Source organism: Elephantulus edwardii, unplaced genomic scaffold, assembly GCF_000299155.1.
Source record: "Elephantulus edwardii isolate Elephantulus edwardi_28Jun2011 unplaced genomic scaffold, EleEdw1.0 scaffold00015, whole genome shotgun sequence".
Classification (NCBI taxonomy): Eukaryota; Metazoa; Chordata; class Mammalia; order Macroscelidea; family Macroscelididae; genus Elephantulus; species Elephantulus edwardii.
The window spans coordinates 23543989-23565925 of record NW_006399765.1 but is presented as its reverse complement, the minus strand read 5'-3'; the positions used below and the strand labels follow the sequence as shown (position 1 = coordinate 23565925).

Below are 21937 nucleotides of genomic sequence, written 5' to 3'. Positions count from 1 at the left end.
CAGAGAAAAAGAAGCCTGGGACTGGGGAGTTGGGAGATGGGGGGCTTGGGGGAACCTGGTGGGAAAGTGCTATCAAAGTTTAACCTGCAGGATGTAAGGAGGAAATGATTTTAGGAGGCACGCTGACACTAAGGAACAGTGACTCACCATGAAACCACAGATCCTTTCCAAAGGAGCTTTTGATTCTGGTGATGTCACTGAAAACCTCTGTTGTTAGCGTACCTTCGAGGTCCCTGTAACAGTTGCCTGTGAGCCACTATGACTCGTGGTGACACCGTGCGTGTCAGAGGAGTTTTTGTGCTGTGTAATTTTCAATGGCTGATTTGTCGCAAGTTGATTACCAAGCCTTTCTTCCAAAGAGCCTCTGGACGGACTTGAACTGCCAGCCTTTTGGTTAGCAGATGAGTGCATGGATCACTTGCACCACCCAGATAGTTCCTTGCTGCTGTTGTGACTTGGCTTTGCATCTGCTCTGATTGTTGTTGACTTTCAGGACAGCAGAAGGGAACCCCACCCAGTCCTGTGCCTCCTTCGTGGTCACTGTTAGATTTGAGTTCCTGGTGTGTCAGTCCATCTCAGTGCGGGTTTCCTTTGTTCTCCATGACCAGAACATGACGTCCTTTCTGAGTGGTTGGTCTTTTCTTATAGTTTGTTCAACTGAAGTCCCACTATTCTTACTTTGAAGGAACATTCTGATTGTATTTCTTCTGAGACAGGTTTTTTGTTTTTGGTTGTTTTTTTTGGTTGTTTTTTTTTTTTGTCCTGGAAGTCAGGTATAGGCAATATTCTCAATTCTTTCTTTTTCACTCTTCAACTTTCACATGCATATAAGGTGATTGAAAAGATCATGATGTGAGTCAAACACACCTTTCATGCCTCCTAAGACCCACTAGTCTCCCTCTTAGAAGGTCAAAGGCCTTAGCAAGACCACATGCTCACCTGGACTTGACCATGGCTCTGTGCTCAGCCTGTTTGATAGTAACTGTTTAAATTGTTATTGTGACAAAGGATGCTGGTTTTCATTTACAGTAACCATTTAAACGCTCTTTTAAAATATATATTTTTAAAAACAGTTAATTTAAAGAAAAATGTATATATTTCACAAAACAAGTGGTACTCAACTATGGGGGAAATTGTGTAAATGATAAATGAATGATTAAAATGAAGGGAGCACACGCCTGCTGAACTTGATGAAGGTCAAGTAGATGAGCTGTCTTTATGCTATGCATTCCTCAGCCTAACATGTATGGGGATTGTGTTGGATATAAGTAGTTGCTTTCTCCCTACCTGAATCTTCTTGGTGGCCACCGGATCCTCGCAGTCCTGCTCCTCTGGTCAGTAAGTTTCCCATTCCTAATACACTGAAACTTATGCCTTTTCAAAAATATTAAGGATACAGGGGAGCTCTGGTGGCCTAGTGGCAAGGAGCTGCAACTACAATCCCAGAGGCGCACGGTTTGAATCCACCAGATGCTCTGCTGGGGAAGGAGGGACAATCTCCTCCTGTACCAGTCAGATCTGATTTGACAGTACACACATACAAAAATAATAAAATTAAAAAAAAATAAAAAATATTAAGGATAAGGCTGCCCAAAGAGAAAAAGATTCTACTGGCTGCCTGCCCACAACTTTGGATCTACCCCTGAATTTCCAGGGTGTCCCCACCTGTTGCCTTCTTTCCTCTCTATCTTTCACCAACCCTGCCTCCTTTGCATGACCTTAATCAAACTTTTTCACTTGTTTTGCCAAATGTAAGTAACAAATTTTAAGGCCAATGAAACAGAATATGTTTATGTAAACATAATATGTTTACTTTGGAAAAAAGAAAAGCTTTTTGGTGGCACTGTAGTTGAAGCATTTGGAAGCCTGCTGAAAAGTAAGCTTCAGAACTCACCAGTCGTTCTGTGGGAGAAAGAGATGGCTTTCTGTTCCCGGTAAAAGGAGACCTCGTGGGACAGTTCTGCTCTGCCCTGCAGGGCGGCGAGGAGCTGGAGTCAACTTGATGGCAATGGATCTGGGTTTTTTGTTTTTGTTGAAAAGAAAATGAATGAGATACATGCTCAGGGTATCAAAAGGATAATAAAATCAAAGTGTTGGCAGGGATATGTTCTTGTCCAGAGGCTCTGGGGAAAATCAACTTGCCAGCTCATTCTTTTTGATAATTTAGCTCCACGTGGCTGTCAGAGTGAGATGGCCATTTTAAAAAAAAAAAATTTCTGGTTGGTTGTTGTTGTTGTGTGTGTGCTGTTAAATCAGATCCGACCGGCACAAGAGGAGATTGCCCCTCCTTCTCCAGTGGAGCATCTGGTGGATTCGAACCATGCTCCTTTGGGATTGCAGTGCAGCTTCTTGCCTCTAGGCCACCAGAGCTCTCTGAGATGTCCATTTTTTAAACTGGCTATGAACTGAGGGTTGCCTTGAGCTCCTGCAGGCCATTCACAGTCCTTGACACATGGCTCTCTCCCTTCACCTTCAAATGTAGTAATGGAGATTTTCCCTTTGCTGAATTCCTTTCATGCTTTGAACCTCTTGCTGGTAGAGGCCAGACCTGTCCAGGATACTCACCCTTAGAGTATAAGGTAATGCAATCAGGAGAATGATGTACAATTAAAGCCACAGATTAAACTCGTGCCCAAAGGGAGAGGGTTATACAAGGCTCAGGCAGAGTTATTGTCAGATGTCCTCAACTAGACTACGACTCATAGTGACCCTGTGAGCCTCTGCTCGGAACCTTGTCCTCTCCCGTGCCATCTCTGCCATGCTGGAGCCCACAGTGGCAGTCACTGTGTCCATCCGTCCATCGGGGGTCCTACTCTCTCTTGCCAACTCTCTGCAGTGAGGCTTATTTTAGCATTGTACCTACCACAGAGGGTCTTGGGCCCTGATGGTGAAAGTAAAAGCAATACTCCTACTTCCTTCTGTCTGTTTAGAGCTTTGTTGTTTTCAAGCTGTTTCTGTGCGTAAGTCCTAACAGCAGTGCTGGGAGGTGTGTGCTTTTATCCCCACCTCCTGTGTGCAGCAGATGAGGCTCAGAGAGGCCCACACCTCATTAGCTGGCTTGAGCTGCAGCCCAGCTCCTGACCTCCTCGCTCAGGCCCTCCATCCTCCTAGTAGGGTTCTCAGACCTCATTACCATCCTCGGAAGGGCAGCGGACCCTCTGCCTGGAGTCAGCCTAGCCCCTGGGGAGCACGTCCCTGGAAACTCACCCCACTGGGTCATTCGCTTTTACAGGAATTGCCACTGGGTTGAGTGAACCTCACTTCATTAAACAGGAAGACCAATAAAGCCTAAGGGGGCGCAGAATCAAAACAGCATGTGTGCAGAAAGGGCCTGCTTGGCAGCGACCCAGCCCCCAGCAGGGGAGGAGAGGCGGCCAGGGCTGACACGCTGGCCAAGGCGAGGGGTCCTGGCGCACAGAGGGGGACGTGGCATGCAGCAGCCACCCCTTGCCTCGTGTCTCCAGGTTCTGACTCTACGTGGGGTTCGGATGCCCCGAGCGTCCATGTCCCGAGGGCTCACACCGTCCAGATGGCTTCGCTTCTCTCAAAGCTGCTCTCTTTTTCTTTCCTTTTTTTTAAATTATTAATTTTAATGAAAATTTACAGAGACTTTGGATTTCCATTCATTCATTGTTGCATTTTTCTCCCTTCTTACCTCTCCCCCCCAGTTCACTCTTCTCTTTGAAAAGTAAAACATTCTCTCATTGTTATACAATCCATCCCCCAAGTCCACTCCACTGTGCAGCCTTCGTTCTGGACTCCTATCATGATAATAATTCCCAAACCCTCCTAAACAGTACTTTCCCTCATCTGTTTCATTGCAGTATACATAATTTATCCCATCTTTCTCAGTTTCCCCCCAACCCGATATCAGTCCTGCTTTACAACAGTGGCACTATGCAGTATTTGTCCTTTTGTGACATAATGTCCTCCAGGGTCACCCATTTTGTATAATATTGCATGAGCTCCTTGTTTTTTTAATGCAGCATAGTATTCCATTGTGTGAATATACCAGAGCTTCTCTATCCATTCATTTGTTGATGGGCACTTAGGTTGTTTCCAACTCTTTGCTATTATGAACAAAGCCACAGTAAACATGGGTGTGCGTATATCTGCTTGGGTGGCGGTTCTGGTATCTTTGGGGTATATTTCTAGTAAAGGGATTGCTGGGTCAAATGGTATTTCTATTTGCAACTTTTTGAGAAAGCGCCACACCGCCTTCCATAGTGGTTGCATCGTTTTACACTTCCACCAGCAGTGAATAAGGGATCCAGTTTCTCCACAACCTCTCCAACATTTGTTGTTTGTTGTTCTGTTAAATTTTGTTATTCTTAATGGACTAATGTGATATCTCATAGTTGTTTTGATTTGCATCTCTCTTAGAGCTAGGGATTTTGAACATTTCTTCATGTGCTTCTTGGCCATCTGAATGTCTTCCTTGGTGACGTGGAAGCTGCTCTCTTTTCCCTGCACAGTTTTTGTCCCTCACTGGATGCTGCTCTAGGCACTCCCCCCCCACCCCATCTTGCTGGTGCAAGGCTTCCGAGGATGGCAGTGTTAGGAGCTAGCTTGTGTGAGTCCCAGCAAGAGAACTCAGCTAATTGGAGCTGAGAGTGTCTCCTGGCATCTTAGAAGTTGTGAGGTACTCAGAATCAAGCTCCCAAGTGGGCCCAAACTAACAGCTTATAAACCCAGGCCTGGCCACAGGAAACGTTCAGACCAATGGGCTACTGACACCAGGATGGACAAATCCAACATGTCCAGTCTCTGTCCTGTTCTGGAAAGCGAAGCCCAATTAGCCAGGCCTGGTTTGTTGGTCTTCCGTTGGGAAGGGGATGATGGGACGCTGGGTTGGTCCCATCAGAATGACAGCAGCGCGGGCGAAGTCACCATACTCAAGGGAAACAGAATGCTGTTACAATAGAGGGCATAGCATTCAGGGGACTGTGAGCCCAGAGGGAGTAGAATTGGAGAGAAATGCTGTATTTCTTCACATTAATTAAAGCTTCATTGCCCAGTTCTATTAGGGAGCTTCACACCCTCACCCCTAAAGTGTCTCCCACCCACTCTATTCTCTATCAGCCACCAGTATCACAATTCTGTGCTTTTCACCACTGAGCAATCTAGGATCTCCCGCTCCCCTCCATCTGTTCTTGGGTTCTTCTATCACACATCGTGCTTGGAAAGGTGGACGGTTAGTGAACGGGAGGAAGACCCTCAGTGAGATGGACGGACACGGTGACCGCAGCAGTGGGCTCAGGGGCATCAGAGATGATGAGGACGGCGCAGGACAGCATGGGGTTCAGATCTGTTGTCCACGGGGTGGCAGTGAGTCATCGTCAACTCAACAGCACCTAACAACAATGACAACAACAACCATTACACATCCAAAACCAGTTACATCCTGGACAAAACAAAGGGCTTTCTACTCCAGGTCTCTAACCTCAGCAACACAGAAAACAGAGGAATCTAGAACTGATTGGCGGAGTGACAAGAAGCTGCACTGCAATTCCAGAGGTATGCAGTTCGAATCCACCAGATGCTCTGCTGGAGAAGGAGGGGCAATCTCCTCCTGTACCAGTCAGATCTGATTTGACTGTACACACACACAAAAATAACAAAATAAAATTAAAAAAAAAAGGAGAAAGAGCAAATCCTTGCAACTGGATGACAGTTTTCCTTTTCTAGCTGAGGAAGCGGAGACTCAGAGAGCCCAGGTGGCCTCTCCAAGGTCTCAAAGCCAGCATGCTAGCCTTGAATTTGGAGCCTCAGGCCATGTCTACTCACTGTCTCTCTGTAACTATAGGTCTTGGAGGTTATTGGTACACCTGCAAAGTCCAGAAATCCCTTGGGTTAAAAATGCAGCCTTATCCTTGTCCTAGTGAAGTTACCTACCTAGTCAAGGCAACTCTGGTGGCCTAGTGGTAAAAAGTTGCTATGCCAACCCTGAGGCACGCTGTTCAAGTCCACCATCTGTTCCTGGGGAGAGAGATGGGCAGTCTCCTCCTGTGTGACTTAAAGTCTAAGGACCTGCTGGAAGGTCAGCTGTGAGTTGTTCTGACTCACTGGCCCACACAACAACAGTTTTCTATAACGCAGACCTCTGTAAAACAAGACTCGTTCTCTGCTGACTTCTATTACAAAATCGAGATGCATTCCACCCAAACCATCTCCCAATAGACCCACAGAGGAATGTTTTGCAAAGCAGGAATTAATTGATAAACAGCTTGTAGTACACAATCTGCAAAGCGTCTGCCTGGAATGTTTTGCAACACTTTTGGAAACTCCAGGATTATAATTCCAGCACAAGCTGTTTGTTTCAAGCCATTAAGCCACATACGCATCTTACATGCTTGGGAATCCACTGATTTCACGAAGAAAGAGAAAGGAGCCTTTCCCTTTTGTGAGGGTTTTTAATTGCAGTGGCTGGTAGAGCAGGGCTGCAATGCCGAGGGGGACCACTAGGGGTCTTCATCCAAGAGAAAATGGATTTAGGATTGAAGATTTCTTGAAGTTCAAGGTTCTAGACAACAAACCTCTATTTTTTTTAAAGTAAAAGGTTCTAGACAATAAACTTTTATTTTTTTAAAAGAAGTAATCTGCTCTCTTTACAATATGAGTTAATAGTTTAACATACAGGAATTTCTCAGTCCTAAAAATGAGGGATAAGAAAAGATCTTTAGGATCTACCTTTTCCTGTATTCTCCGGGCACTCCACTGCCCCAGAGAGACGTCTGAGCTTGAACCAGGGCGCCTGGAAGAGTCTAACCCTCCAACAGGCAGTGGTGAGAAGAAAACTTGCTCCTCTCACTGCCGAAAGTAAAACCAGGCCAGCTGGCCAGCTCAGTTCATCTCTTGTAAATTGTTTACCCCAGGAGGACCAGATGGCTCAGCTCTTGTTGACCCTTTGACCATTTCCTGTCCTGTGAACAGTCTCTGTGAGCAAACAGACCGCACTCCAGCAGCCCATGTGTCAGGACTGGAACCCCAAGAGGAGCTGACGTGGTGGGGGGAGCCCTTTGCTTTCCAAGAGGAAGGTTCAACGTGAGCACGCATTACACTGTGGACCCAAAGAAGGGCAGGCTGGGTCTAGGTTGGCTCCAGTGCGTGTGGAAGGAACTTGGGTCGACTGTGTTGGGGAAGGGCTGGACTGCTGACCCCAGTGGACTCCCCAGTGCCCAGCCCCTCACCTGCCTCCTGTGTGATCCTGGTCCACCCTTACCTCTCACTGTCTCACCTCACTTGTTCACATCACCGGTGTTGACATGCCAGCGTTTCCCGTTACTCGCCCCTCTAGCTGGTGTGATAGGTGATTGGGGATAAGCTCCCTTCGCTCTCTGGGCCTCTGGCGGTCAGCTGTGAAAGGCGGTGATGTACCTGCCAGCCTGCCTTTCAGGCTGGTGAGGATCAGGGGAAATGCGATCAACTGGGTCAAGGATTTGGAGACCCTTTGGCGTTGATTCTGGAGGGCAGGGCCGGGTGAATGATGGACAATTGTCACCTTCTTGGGTGCGAACTAGGGTGACTGTGGTTGTCCCGTCTGGACTTCACGCTTTGGCAACAACAAACCAGGTCTCTGTGGAGGTCATGATGCAGCTTTCTATCTGCATGTGTTATGAATAGATCTATGTACGTATTGAAGCAGGAGTGGCATCCACTTCCTAAACAACACGCCTCCAGAAACTCTATGAACTTTGATAAATGTCGATAGTTATAGAAAGGCTTCAGGACCCTCTTTTCTTGGGACACCGGAAGAACGTGGTCCTCTTTCCGTGCGTAGCGAATCCATGGCTCGTGGTCCCAAGAAACATCTGAAGCATGTAGCAGCTCCAAAGCATTGGATGCTGGACAAACTTACTGGTGTATTTGCTCCTCGTCCATCTACTGGTCCTCACAAACTGAGAGAATGTCTGCCATTGATCATTTTCTTATGAAACAGGCTTAAGTATGCCCTGGCAGGAGATGAGGTTAAAAAAATCTGCATGCAGCGGTTCATTAAGATTGATGGCAAGGTCCGAACTGATATAACCTACCCTGCTGGTTTTATGGATGTGATCAGCATTGACAAGACTGGAGAGAATTTTCGTCTGATCTATGACACCAAGGGTCGATTTGCTGTTCATCGCATTACACCTAAGGAAGCAAAGTACAAGTTATGCAAAGTAAGAAAGATCTTTGTGGGCACAAAAGGAATCCCTCATCTGGTGACCCATGATGCTCGAACCATCCGCTACTCTGATCCTCTCATCAAGGTGAATGACACCATTCAGATTGATTTGGAGACTGGAAAGATTAGTGATTTCATCAAGTTTGATACTGGTAACCTGTGCATGGCGACTGGAGGTGCTAACCTGGGAAGAATTGGTGTGATCACCAACAGAGAGAGACAGCCTGGGTCTTTTGATGTGGTTCATGTGAAAGATGCCAATGGCAACAGCTTTGCTACTCGGCTTTCCAACATTCTTGTTATTGGCAAAGGCAATAAACCATGGATTTCTCTTCCACGAGGAAAGGGTATCTGTCTTACCATTACTGAAGAAAGAGACAAGAGATTGGCTGCAAAACAGAGCAGTGGATGAAATGATCTCTAGGTGGTGTGAATAAAAAGGACAAAATTAAAGATACTACAGCATAAAAAAAAAGAAAGGCTTCAGACCTTTTGTTCATAGAGTCGCTATGAGTTGTGCTTGACTCGATGACAGTCAACAACAACAATGTATTTATTACGGAGCTCTGGTAGCTACTGAAAAGAGTATGTGCTACAATCCCGAAGGCACACGGTTCAAGGCCACCAGCTGCTCTGTGGGAGAAGGATGGGCAATCTCCTCCATGCAAAACTGTCTGTGAAAGCCCACTGGAGGATCAAGAGGATCAACTATAGGTCGGTTCCGAGTTGATGGTATACACCACCACACCACATGTATGTATTAGAACTTGTTGTTGTTGTTAAGTGCCATCGAGTTACAGATGACTCATAGCTACCCTATGAACAGAAGAGCTGAACACTTGTATAACTTACATCTTTTCTCCAAGTTCATAGAGTTTCCAGAGGCAAGCTATTACAGAAGTGGATGCCACTCCTGCTTCCAAGCTTGTTTTAATCGGGGAGCTCCACCAAACACTGTCCACCATGGGTAACCGTTATCGGATTAGACACATCAGTGTCACAGTGTTCAGCTTCATAGCAACCACGAGTTATCTCTGTACAGCAAGTGACTTAGAAGAATGTTTGACCACAAACAATTAAAACCAGGCCTGAGAGCTGCAGATTAAAATCACCCTCCTTTGACCTGGTCGCATAACTTTCTATCTAATGGGGTGAAATGATGAAAACTTAGCCATAAACAAACACCTTGATGGTATGAGTGACTGGGCTCGGAAGCTCAGGACCACAGTTTTAGTTTTGGGAGACATTAGGGTCAGTTGGTATAATGTAAAGGTGGGGCCAGGGTGCACTTGGACGCAAGGACAGTGAAATGCCATCTCACATACTTGGCGCATGTTGTTGGGAGGGACCAGTGCTTTGTCTTGTTTGGGGTGGGTGGATCACAAATGCATACTTTTGGCCAAACTGTTTACACGATACATTTTAAATCTGTACATTTCATTGTGCATAAATTATACCTCAATATTGAAGTAAGTAGTTTTTAAAAGTCTCCCTGCCCTAGACATTCTACATCCCTGTCTAGAGGTAATCCTGTTATCGCTTTCTTTTGTGTCCTGGTCTGAGCCTTTTGTAAGCATTTCCTTCTTGCCCTTTTTTTAGGCATGTCTTAAAAGTACAAATACATGCAAATTCACATTTAAAAAAAATTTAGCTGTGTATGTGCCATGCCACTTCATACATGGCTACCACCTTTTAAACAGCTGCATAGTATTCCATCAGGTCACTAGGTTAATGCCTATAACCAATCCCTCACTGGTATTTGCCATAGTTATCTAGTACTACTTTAACCAACATGTTACAGGTGGATGGCTTTAATAAACAGAAATGTATCCTTTCACAGATTAGGAGACTGAAGCTTCAAATTCACTTTTCCCAGTGCAGATAGAAATCTGCATTGCTGCCTCCACAGAGATCTGGTTTGTTGCTGCCAAAGCATGAAGTCCAGATGAGACAGCCACAAGCACCCTTGGTGCTTGGTGTCCTGTAGAGATCTTCATGTATCTTGGCGTTCATCTTCCCCTGGGTCTGGGACGTTCACAACACAAGAGACACAACTAGAGACACAGGTTGTGAAGGATACAGTCCACTCCCAGCTATTCCTGCTTGCTTTAATAGGTCCCTCTTTTCTGCTGGTCTGTTTAATCCCTTTTTATATCTTAGAGCATATCTGCTTAAAATAGAGCCTGATTTTGTAGATATACAACAATTAGGATAATTACATCAGATCATAAAAAAGAGGGAAATTACATAATCGTGAGGATCATGGCCCAACCAAGTATTTATAATATTCTATTACATGGCCAAGTTCATGCCTGTTTTGAGGAGATGCAGTTCAGCCCCTAACAATGTCATGTAACATGTTCCTAGTCATCTCCTACTCCAAGAATCACTGCAGTGAGGGTTCTGAGAAAGTGTTGTTTGCACACTTGGATGTGTATCTGTAGGATGAATTCCACAAAGTGTACTTTCTTAGTTAAGGATATGTGTGGTTAGAGGTGATATACGTTTCCAGATTATTCTCTGTAAAGGTGACACCAGTTTAAATGAGCAGCCAAACTGAGTGCAGAAGACGATTCTAGAGAAGATGTCCACACTCAGGAGATGGCTCAGCTTTGGGCACATCTAGGGGAAGAGCATTCTCGGCTGAGGAGACAGCAGGGCAAAGTCCCCTAGGAAGCCGGCAGGACATCGTGGATGGAGGGCTGAGGGCCCTGTGGTTTTGAGTGAGAACAGAGAAGCAGCAGGACCAGGTCATCCATGACCTTGTGAGTGTGGGGAGGAGGTGCGGTTTTGATCTAAGAGGCCGAGGAAGCCACTTCCTGCCTGAGGTGGGGTGTGACACAATCGCATGGACTTTATTGATTACTGTAGCTAGGAGGCGAGGGACCAGTGAGGAGGTGAGCGATGATGTCATCTGGTGCGCCCAATGGTAATGATGAAGATGTGGAGAGGCGTTCGCGGCTGTCATGTCAGCACTGACTTGGAGCTGATCCGCTGAGTTTCTGAGGTTGTAAATCACACGGGAGGAGACTGCCCATCTTTCTCCCTACAATTCCTTGTGGACCAGACTCCAAAACCAGATGCTGTCACAGTAATTCAGGGTGACCCCGTAGAACTGTCTTCACAGGATTTTCAGTGGCTGAGTTTGGTTTTTTTCCCTGAAGTAAATCACCAGGCCTCTTCTCCAAGATGCCACTGGGTGACCTCAAACCTCCAGACTTTCAGGTAGAAGCCAAGCTTGCTGACTGTTTACACCACCCAGGGCCTCAGTATTTATTCACAACACTTCTGAGAAGAGCTGACAGGACAACTTCCCACCAAAGCTCCTCACTGAGGAGAGGAAGAGATAGGCCCTCGAGGACTTCCCATATCTGTCCAGGAAGATAAAATTCACCCCCAGGAAAGTAGACATCCATGCTCAATGGCTTAAAAGCTTACAGTTGAGAACAGAGGAAGCAGGTTGCAAAGTCGAAGACACAAAGGAAAATATTGACAGATCTGGCCACATAAATATTTGAAACTTTCTCTCTCTCTCTCTCTCTCTGAAAATGACAGTGCAGGATGAGAAACCAGTATTCTCATTCAGCATTTATGAGCCACCCCTTGAAAGCTCATAAGAGAAGGCAGACAGCTTACTGGCTGATAGAGGCTGATGGAATTCGTGAGACCAAGGCCCTTAGTCACCCCTCAAGCCTGGAGAAGAAACCAGCCCAGTGACTCAACTTTCAGCCAAACAATAGACAGTCTATACAGTAACACCAGGGAGGAAATGAACTCCTAGAGCAGTGAGTCACTCAAGACCAAAAGGGAAGCATTTATCCGGGGCCAAAGCTCAGAAAGCAGGAAGGAATAGGAAAGAGGGAAGAATGGAGATGGGAAATAGAGAGAGGAAGTGGGAAGTGCTTGGTACAATGAGATGGTTGTAATCAATGTCACAAAGGAAAAGCAATTGCAGAATGGAAAACCAGTATTCAATGTAGGTGTTCATGCAAATCACAATAAGAAATTGATAAGAAAACGGCAGATGATTGGACAAAGGAATAAGAATTAGCAAATCCCAGGGAGAAAATTCTAAAAGACAATAAACATGTGGAAATATGCTTAATCCCATTAGGGAGCAAGGAAATGCAAATGAAAAAGCTGTTTCTGATGAGAGTACAACCCACTGCTGTCCCTGGGGCTGCTGCACAGTGTCTGCAGATAGATGTGTTTGACTGTCGCCGCTGGGGGCCGGGGAAGGGCGTGCTGCTGGAATCAGAGGTTGGGGCTGGGATGCTGATGCTCAAGCCCTAAGATGCTCAAGACCGTTCTCCACAAAGATTGTCCAGCTGAGACTGCAGAGCTGCTGAGGCTGAGAATGGACAGCCTCAGTGTTCCTGGAGAGGACCCCGAAAGACTGCCTCTGGACCACCTGTATCCCAGGATGCCAACACCAGGGGCGCACCTGTATTGTTGTTTACTTCAGTAAATAGCTTGCCTCCGGAAACCCTATGAACCTGGAGAAAGGATGAAAGTCACTCAAGTGTCAAGGACTTTCGTTCATAGGGTCGCTGTGAGTTGCCTATGACTCGACGACACTTAACAACATAGAGACCAGTTGGCCTAGTGGACCGAAAGTGATGCTACCAAGCCAAAGGTGGTTGACTCTAATCCGCAGCCCTCAGGCCTGTTTTTCATTATTTTTGGTCAAACATTATTCTAGGTTGTGTAGCTCTGGTTTGTCCACTTGCCGTGCAGAGGTAACTTGTGGTTGCTGTGAAGCCGCACACTGTGACACTGATGAGTTAAATGTGACAATGGTCACCCATGGTGGACAGTGTTTGGTGGCGCTCCCTGATTAAAACAAACTTGGAAGCAGGAATGGTATCCACTTCTGTAAATAGCTTGCCTCCAGAAACCCTTATGAACCTGGAGAAAGGAAGAAAGTCACGCAAGTGTCGAGGACTTTTGTTCATAGAGTTGCTATGAGTCACCTATGACTCGACAGCACTTAACACTGATTTAAGAATCAGAGGGGTTTGGCTGAAACAAGGATGACATCCTCCTCTCCTTCCTCCCACAAACTCAGGCCTGAGAGGGGATTCTGTTCACGCCCTTTCTCTTCTGCTCACGTGCCCTGTACCCATCTTCATCCATAGGTCCTTTTGTCGCTAGCGGGACACCATATAAGGAGGGCAGCATTTTGGGAGGTCATGAAGAAGCCTAAGTTAGCACTTCTCAGAGGTTCATTCTTCGTCCCAACCCCATCTCTCTCTGGTGCCAACACTGGACAGGCCAAGTCGCCCACCTGTTTGCCTGGCACATGGGCGCGCGCACACACACACACACACACACACACACACACACGCCCCATAGCAGCTCATCTCTGAAGGCTACTTGCCCCTTGAGGTTGTCTCTTTAAAGTGGCCCTTGTCTGCTGGCCAGGGCTGGTGGGAGCGTGTCGGTGGTGACCTGGGTGGTGAGGGCCACTGATGATAAAACATTCTCTGGACGCACCACTGACACCCATGAGTCATCTCGGCCTCATAAACCTCGCTAGAGTTAACTGGGAGTGCAGATGGGATTTGTGGATCTTAAAAGAAAAATATTTTCTTAAAAGAGGAAAGTTTCTCTGGTCCCAGAGTCATCCAGAAAAGCAATTTTCTACGTTGGAGAACATGCGGTGTCAGCGTTCCAGCTTAATTACTGCGCAGCCCACAACCACTTACTTAAACTCTCTGGGCCTCAGTTCATCTTTCTTCAAACGAACTAGGTTTTTTGTTTGTTTGTTTGGTTTTTTTTAAGAAAACCAATTATGGAGGAATGCGTGCCTATCATAGAGCATTTCTATTTTCTTGATAATAAAACTGAACTCATATTGCATATAGTTCATACTGTGCTCTTTTGATGAGAACATCTTCATGGGAACATTTTCTTGAATCAGTAACCATGCCTTGAAATCACATTTCTAGTAGCCGTCTGCAGTTTTGTGATGCATACTTTGGGCACGTCGTGAGGAGGGGTCAGTGTGTGGAAAGGTGGAGGGTCAGAGAAAGAGAGGAAAACCCTCCGTATGACAGAGAGGCAGAGTGACTGTGCGCACGGGCGGGAGCGTCTCCGAGACAGTGAGGGGACACAGGACAGGGCAGGGGTCAGACTGTTGTGAAGAGGCTCTCTAAGAGTCCTATTGGACTTGCTAAACATAACCACCAGAGAGCAGCCTGTAAACTTTCACCGTGGGGCCCAGCCGAGGCTGCTTCTAACCTTCCTCTAACCCTTAATGGGAAGACTTCGTCTCCCGTACCTCAGGCGTGTTGTCAGGAGGGACGAGGATATTATACTTGGAAAAGTGGAGGGGCAGTGAGACAGAGGTGAGGACATGGTGGCAGAATTCTTGACTTGCACATGAGACCTGGGCTGGATTTCTGGTCTGCGCACCTCGTCTGTCTGTGGAGGCTTGTGTGTTGTTGCAATGCTGAACACATCTCAGCAGTGCTTCCAGACTAAGTGTCTAGGAAGAAAGGACTGGCAACTGCCTTCCCAAAATTAACCATTGACAGCATTAAGGGTCATTGTGGTTTGATCCATAGCCCATCATGGGGAAGGTGCAGGACCAAGCGGCATTTGTTCTGTCAGGCATGAGGTCACCATAGGTGAGGGGCCAGGCGTCCAACAGCAGTAACCTTGCTGCCTGGTGAGGGTCAGGACATACAGCTGTGAACTGGGGGGAGGACTGAGATTGGGCGGGGGGCATGGAACAGACAGTTGCTACATGGGGACTTGATGATAAGCCGTCTGGGGGAGCTATGTTGGGGGTCAGGGAGGTCCTGTCTCAGGGGTCAGCCTAGATTTGAGCCCTAAAGGCTGAGGGAGCATTGTGGGAGGCCTGGGAACAGTGTTGCAGGTAGAGGGTAAAAACCCAAGCAAAGGGTAACATAGGGTCGCTCCGGGGCAGCAGGCAGGTTCTCCCTTTCACCTTTAGGGGAACCATGTGGCCTGTGTGGTCTCGCTGGTTGAGGTGAGGGGTGGGCTCAGAGATTTCTTGCGCCCCTGGAGTAGACCTCGGTGCAGCGTCCGTGGGTGCCCACCCTGCTCGTGCATAAAGTCACATTCCCAAGTCCCAGCTATTTTGCCATTTCCTTTCATGCAAAACCAAAGGAGCAATTTTGGAAACTTCTGTAAGCAAATTCAGCCCTGACTGGCATTTGAGTGGATAAAAAAGAGCCCTAAGTGAGGGACTCACCCAGTCCTGAAGGCCCACGACGACGTTAAATTTAGAAGCTTCACCTCCAAATGAGGTGAAATTGCAGGTTGGCTGTGGCCGTCTCGGGAGGAGCTGCAGGTCAGCTGGGCCCTGGTCTGGAGTGAGCAGGACAGATTTAGCGAGAGTGGGCCCCGCTTCCGCTGGCTGTGCTCAGGGTCTGGGGAGCAGCTCGCCATCAACAGAGCCACTCAGCCACTGGCCCTTCTGGACGCTCCATCAGGACCCAAGCGGCAGGTTCCAGCAGGTGCTGCCCAGGTCACAAGCCACAGAGAGCACACCCTCGGAGAGGAAGAGGCCTTCCTGTCTGCTACAGAAGGTTTGGGAGCTGCATGTCTCTGTCCTTCCCTCCACTGCCCAGGGATCAGGTAGTCGCTGGCCAGCCTCCCATCCACTGCCAGGAGCCGGCTGTCCAGGGCTGCCCTGAGCCCCCGAGAGTCCCTCTCCTCTATCTTATACCTTCCAGAGACCTCTTTGACTTGGCCACATCCAACAGAGGAAGCATTAACGGCTGTAATTTTGCTGGGAGAAGTGGAGGGAGACGTTATATTCTTGTGTCCCAAGTGGGTGCACTGTCCCAGTGCAGTGATTAGATTAGAAACAGCTCTTTGGGTCACTTGTGACAGGTGTGTGCTGGGGTTACAGGACTGTCCACTGACTGGAGGCTTCCAGGACAAATACTCAGCTGGGTCAGCCTGTGACAGTCAGCGAAGGTCAGTAGTCAGCTTCAGGGCTGGGCCTGGAGGGGATTGATCAGCTGTGCTGCCAGGAAGGGGTCAGCAGCCCACGGGGGCCCACAAGGACCTGGGTGCCCCTGCCCAGAAGCCTGCAGAAAGTACACGGGGCTTCTCACTCCTCCCCGGGAACTCTGGTAGGTAAGAAGTTGTACTGCCAACCCAAAGGCAAGTGGTTTGAAGCCACCAGCAGCTCCTTAGGAGTCAGACGGGCACTCTGCTCCCATTCCCAGCCTCTGAAAACCTGCTGGATGGACAGCTAGAGTCAGTTTCAACTCAATGGCAATGAATTTGAGTTTTTTCTTAGTTTCTACTGCTGCTTTTCTAGTTTGACAAGTCCCTCTACAAACCTGCTTCTATGGGACAGTCCTTCCCCCACCCCCAGCCTGGGAAGGGGGTGTGTGTGTGTGTGTGTGTGTGTGTTTGTGTGTGTGTGTTTTCTTGGCACAGTCCCTGGGGAAGCAAATGCAGCTTAGCGTTGTTATGGGGCCATGCTTTAAAATCCAACACACCTGGCTCAAACCCTTACTCCTGCCATTCTCTACCTGTTTAACTGGGTGAGTAATTTTCTCTGTGAGCCTCAGTTTCTTTATCTGCAAAATGGGAATGATCTACCTCATAGGATGCTGGGAGAATATAATAAGATCTTCAAACCCTTGGGTGAAGCAACAGAATGCTGGTAACTCATTATCATTCAACAGCGGCTGCTTTTGAAAATAAAGTTTTATTGGAACACAATAAATACGTTCACATTTATATGTCACCTGTGACTGCTTTTACTTTAAAACCATGGACCTGGGGAGCTGGGGTAGAAGCAGAGACTCTGGTGCAAAGCTGAACATGCTGACCATCTGAGTGTGCGGGAGATGTTAGCTGACCCCTGCTTGTAGTGGTTACTCGGAACACCTAACAGTGGCTACGTGAGAGGCTGCTAATTGGGAGGTCAGTGGTTTGAGTCCCCCAGCTACTCCAGGGAAGACAGATGGGCAGTGTCCTGGAAAGATTTGCAGCCTCGGAAGTCCAATGGGGGGGTGGCTGGAAGTGGGAACTGACTTGACCAGTAGGTTGTGTTTGGCTTGGCTGCTGCTACTGTTGTTATTTCTCTGCCACATCTTGAGCCTGTGAGGTGGGGGGGGGGGGCGATGAACAGCCTTTCCATAAACGTGTGTGGGGAGCTTTTCCTGTGCCAGAGGGGAACATGTTCTTGACACAGGGAGTTCCTGTGGGAATGACAGACAAATCACCACCCACAGTCCCCCCAAACTAGGAGACCAGGGGAGGTTCCTGGAGCCCAGAAGCAGCCCAGGAAGCCTTCCTGAGGGAGGTGACATTTGCACTTGGATCCAGAAGACATGGATGAGCTAGGAAGCCAATTCTTATGCGGGCAGCTGGCATGGAGGAAAGAGACAGACTTCGGTTTGGAAATGTGGCTCCTTGAGGCCATCTGTCCACCACCTCCTCCTCACACCCTCTCTCTCCTGTTCTGAAAAGTGGGACCACCGGGGAGTAAGCCCACAGGAGGGTCCCAGCACATTGCAAGGCCGAAAGGTGCCCTAGTCTCTCTCCTGAGTTCTCCTTCCTCGCCTCAGCCGGCAGGGCTATGGGAGGGTGGGTTTTCTGTGCACTGCCTGGGTGGGCGGACTGTCTTTCTGTCACCAGTGATCTGGGTAAGGCTCTGGAATGTTTGCAATATACAGGTGAGGGGCAGAGTGTGGGACAGAGAGCAGGGTGGGGGTGGTAGGGGAGCAGCCACCAGCGCTGAGCTCTGCCCACAGGTCTGTTTCTGGTCCCCACCCACTTTGTCTTCTTTCTGGCCTGGCTTCTCCATATCCCAACCTCTGACCTTGGGATCGGGTCCCTCCAGCGCCCCCCCCGCCCCCATTCTCCTGCCACCTTGGCTGGGTGGGACAGCCAGCAGTTTCAGAGGGTCCTCAGGGCCATCTGTCCATGAGCTCACAGCAGGAAAAAACCCGAGTGTAGCTTTTACTAATTTCCATGGTGTAAATGCTCCGTCCCTGTGGCTGCCTTCAAGGAGTCCTGGTGGTGCGGTGGTTAAAACACTTTGATGCTAACCTCAAGGTTGGTGGTTTGAACTCACCAGCTGCTCTAGGGGAGAAGGATGAAGCTGTGTTTCCGTAAAGCTCTGGAGCCCTGACACGCTGTGGGCAGTTCTGCTCTTGCTCTGTCCGCGGGGCCACTAGACCTCGGAATCCGCTCGGTGGCAGCGGGTTTGGGAAGTGGCCGATTCCAGCTGCCAACAAGAGGCCAAACTGCTCACAGAATTCCTCAGACTTGACCAAGGCTCTGAGCAGACATGTGTTGGCTCCTGCACAGCGCAGATGAGGACTGTGCGGACGTCCCTGTGGCCTGAGCGCTGGACTCCCTGACAAGAGGCGAGGCCAAGGGCAGTACTAAGTGCTGCATCAGCTTACGTTCCAACCTGGCTCTGCAGCTTCCTTAAAAAGCCTTTGTAGATTGGGCCTGGAGAGTGGGGTCCTTGTGATCCAGAACTGATACTGCCCTGGCGAGGAGCGAGGCATGAAACCGAAGCAGGGAAGATTTAGGTTAGATAGGGAGCAGAACTTTCCAGCTGCTTGTGCTCCATCCCAAGGGATGCGATGGCAGTTTTCCAATCTAGAGATGATTTGGAAAGAAGAGAAGGCAGCCAAGGCCGGCCTCACGGCAGCTGTGATGGGGAACGCGGGGATGGGGCGAGGTGCTGGCTGGCTGCCTACAAAGCCTGCTGTGTCTCCTGGATCCTGGTGACCTGGATCCCGGGGCAGATCCAAGCCCTCCCGGGCTAGCCCCTCTCAGTCTGCACTCTGTGGCCCTCTCCCAGTCTGAGCTGGGCCACTTGTAACCCTCTGGAGCTCTGATTTCCCATGTCCTCTCGGACCTCCAGGCCATTGGCCGAGCTTTCCCTCAGCCCCCAGCACCCTTCCTTCCTTGCCCTGGCTAGCTTGTCCTCAGCCTGGGCGCCTCAGCTCTTGACTTTCCCCCCACAGCCCGGTCAGATGATTAATAAGGCTTCCTGTGTAGATTCTGGTGGTTTGTCACCTCCCAGGGAACCAGAATCCCAGGGGGCAATCACACACATGTCCATACACAGTGTTTGGCAGCCGTTCTGGGAGGGTTTGTGGAGAGTGGAGGCTGCCTGGTGAAGGGAGCGGCACTGGTGAAGCGAAGTAGCTCGACCCAGGCACTAAGACAAGTGTGGACTATAGAGACCAGGGTTCAAGGTCCACTCCTGCAACTACCCGAGCCTCAGTTTTCTCATCTGTAAGATGGGACAATGGGGCTGGGTCTGAGAGGACGGCTCAGGAGATGCTCCCTTGATGGCACGAGGCTGACTGTGCTCTCCTCTCCCTGCAGGTGACCACCATGTCGGTGAGGGTGCGCTTCCTGTCCCCGGCGGACGCAGGGGCTGTGGGCACCGTGGGCCGGAGTGCCTCCTTCGCGGGCTTCAGCAGTGCACAGAGCCGGAAGATCTCGTAAGTTCTGCTTCCATAGCAGGTGTGGGGATGGGTGGGGCTTGTTCAAGGTGGTGAAGGGGCTGGACATCCAGGGACCCCAAGGCTCTTGTAGCAAGCGTGCAGCCCAGAGCAGGAATGGGGTGCGAGGGGTATGTGTGTGTGTGTCTGTCTGTGTGTGATGTGTGGTTCTGGGTGTTGAGAGGAACCTCCACTTTCCCACATAATATTGTCCCACTTGCTTCTTCAAGTTGGTCCCTGACATCCACCTGGCTGCATTTGGCAGATCAGGAAACTGAGGTTCAGAGAGGCAGAGTCCCTTGACCAAGGTCACACAGCAGAACTGGTGCAGAGCTGAGACACATCCTCCCATGGGCGGGGTGAGGTTGGAATGTTCTTCCTGTTTGGTGGAGTGGGAGATGGGACACCTGTCCCAGCTCTGTGACCTGGGGCAAGAGACTCCTCCTCTCTCAGCCTAGTGTTTCCACCGAAAAATAGGGACCTATAGTGCCCATCCCTTACAGGTCAAATGGGCTGACTTGTGACAAGTGGCAGGCACATAGTAGGTGCTTGTAGGGGGTGAGGAGTGAGGAATAGTGGCCTGAAGGTCAGGACCGACCCTCTGGACGTGCATCAGGAGGTACTGGAGGGTCTTCCCCCCTGCTCACCCCCTGCTTCCTACCCCTGAGTCTCCTCTGGCCATGCTGCCTATGAATTCCTTGGAGGGAGGTGTCTGATTCTGGGGGCCAGCGAGGCTAGCCCAGAGCCATCCACCTTCCCGCCTTCAGCTGCCCATTGGACCTGCCTGGAAAAGGAGGCCCCTGAGGATGCTGCCTGAAGCTATCAGGGTTAGGGAGTTGGGCAGCTTCTCAGGCTGGTACCCCAAGGAGATCCAAGCATCTGCCTGTCCAAGTAGATGGAGTGTTAGGCTGAGGTCCACTTATGGGCAGGCCGGGTCGGTGGGCCAGTCACCAGCCAGCTCCCATCTGGCTTGGGCCCCACTTGAACCCTGCAGGAGTTTTTTTCCCCACTCGGAACACAATCCACATTGCTCTGGGGCTGATGGCCGTTGTGAAGGTCAGCGAGGCCTCTGCCTTCACCCTGGCTTCAGTGAGTGACCTTGCTCCTCAGGCCTTGCCCCCGCCCCCTCCCCGTGGGATGCTCTTCCTACTTCATCTCTCCATCTCTTCATCTTCATGCAGCCTTGGCTTCTGCGTCCTGTACTAGAGAGCATCCCAAGCCCCAGCCTGCTCCTGAAGCTCTTCCCCAGGGCCCTGTGGGTGCCCACAGAGTGCCAGCTAGGCGGTCAGCTCTCCTGGCACCGTCACCTCTTGTGGAACAGTTCAGGCCTGAGGTGTGCCGGAGGAGGGGCAGCTGAGCGTGAAATCCTGGAGTGGCCCACTTGGAAGCAGCCTTAGGAAGCTCTGATTCATCCCACGGGCATTTCGGGAGTGCCTCTGTCACCTGTCCTCGTTCCCAAGCCACCCTCCTGGGCTTCGGTCCTGTGGGGTCACAGATCATAGACAACTCAATGCTGTCGAGTTCATTCTGACTCACAGTGACCCCAAAGGGCAAAATAGAGCCACCCAAAGGGCATTGTGAGCTGTAAATCTTTACCGAAGCAGAAATATGCTTCATATTTCTCCCATGCTCTGGTGGATTTGAACCATTGACCTTATAGTAAAAGAAGGTTGGGCCCATGGCTGGCAGATAGGCCATGGTCAGTGAAGGAGCTGAGTACATGGGAGCCACAGAAGGGTTTAAGCAAAGGAAATGGAACCCCCAAGAAGGGAAGCCCCCGAGTGAGTTAAAGCCTGGCGCCTCTGGTTCTGCATCTCCTGGGCCCAGAGGAGAGTGTGGGCATCACTGAACTCTATGGGAGCACACAGTAGGTGCTTCCTGAATGCTCCTCCCCTCACACATAGTCAACACTGCCTCCAAGCTGCCCTTCTGGACTGCAATCCTGTGAGACAGCCAGTCTCAAGCGAACAGCAGGAACAATACAATAGGAAACAAAAATATAAGCAAATGATAGGAACAAAAAGAAAACAGCAGTCAATAGCTCTGGTGGCAGGAGCTGCAAAGGAAATCAGGCAACAGTGGGACAGAGGGCATGCTCTGAGGCTGGGAGGGGAGGAGGCTGAGAAAGGGGGGCGGGGTGAGGTGAACGTAACTGGCCGGTTCTTGAGTGACCCTTTTTGTTGTGCCTCTTCTGGGGCTTCACATGGGCCGCTGTCCTTGACGTGCACTATGGGGCTGCCATGTGCCCTTGTGCAAGTCCCCTGGCCCACTTGGGGATACAGCCTGTGTGACTTTTAAGGGAGTA

At 49.5% G+C, this 21937-nt stretch overlaps 1 protein-coding gene and 1 pseudogene across 1 annotated transcript in view; both read left to right on the top strand.

The window, feature by feature from the left end:
* Positions 1-7787: 7787 nt before the first annotated feature.
* On the top strand, positions 7788-8579 carry LOC102869659 (annotated as a pseudogene).
* Positions 8580-19519: 10940 nt separating this feature from the next.
* Positions 19520-21937, top strand: part of FAM65C (family with sequence similarity 65, member C) — a 30866-nt gene continuing 28448 nt past the window's right edge. Inside the window, exon 1 of the mRNA XM_006881635.1 lies at positions 19520-19632. Within this exon, the coding sequence (XP_006881697.1) occupies positions 19523-19632 (110 nt within the window). The 5' untranslated portion in view covers positions 19520-19522. The remainder of the gene's footprint in view (positions 19633-21937) is intronic.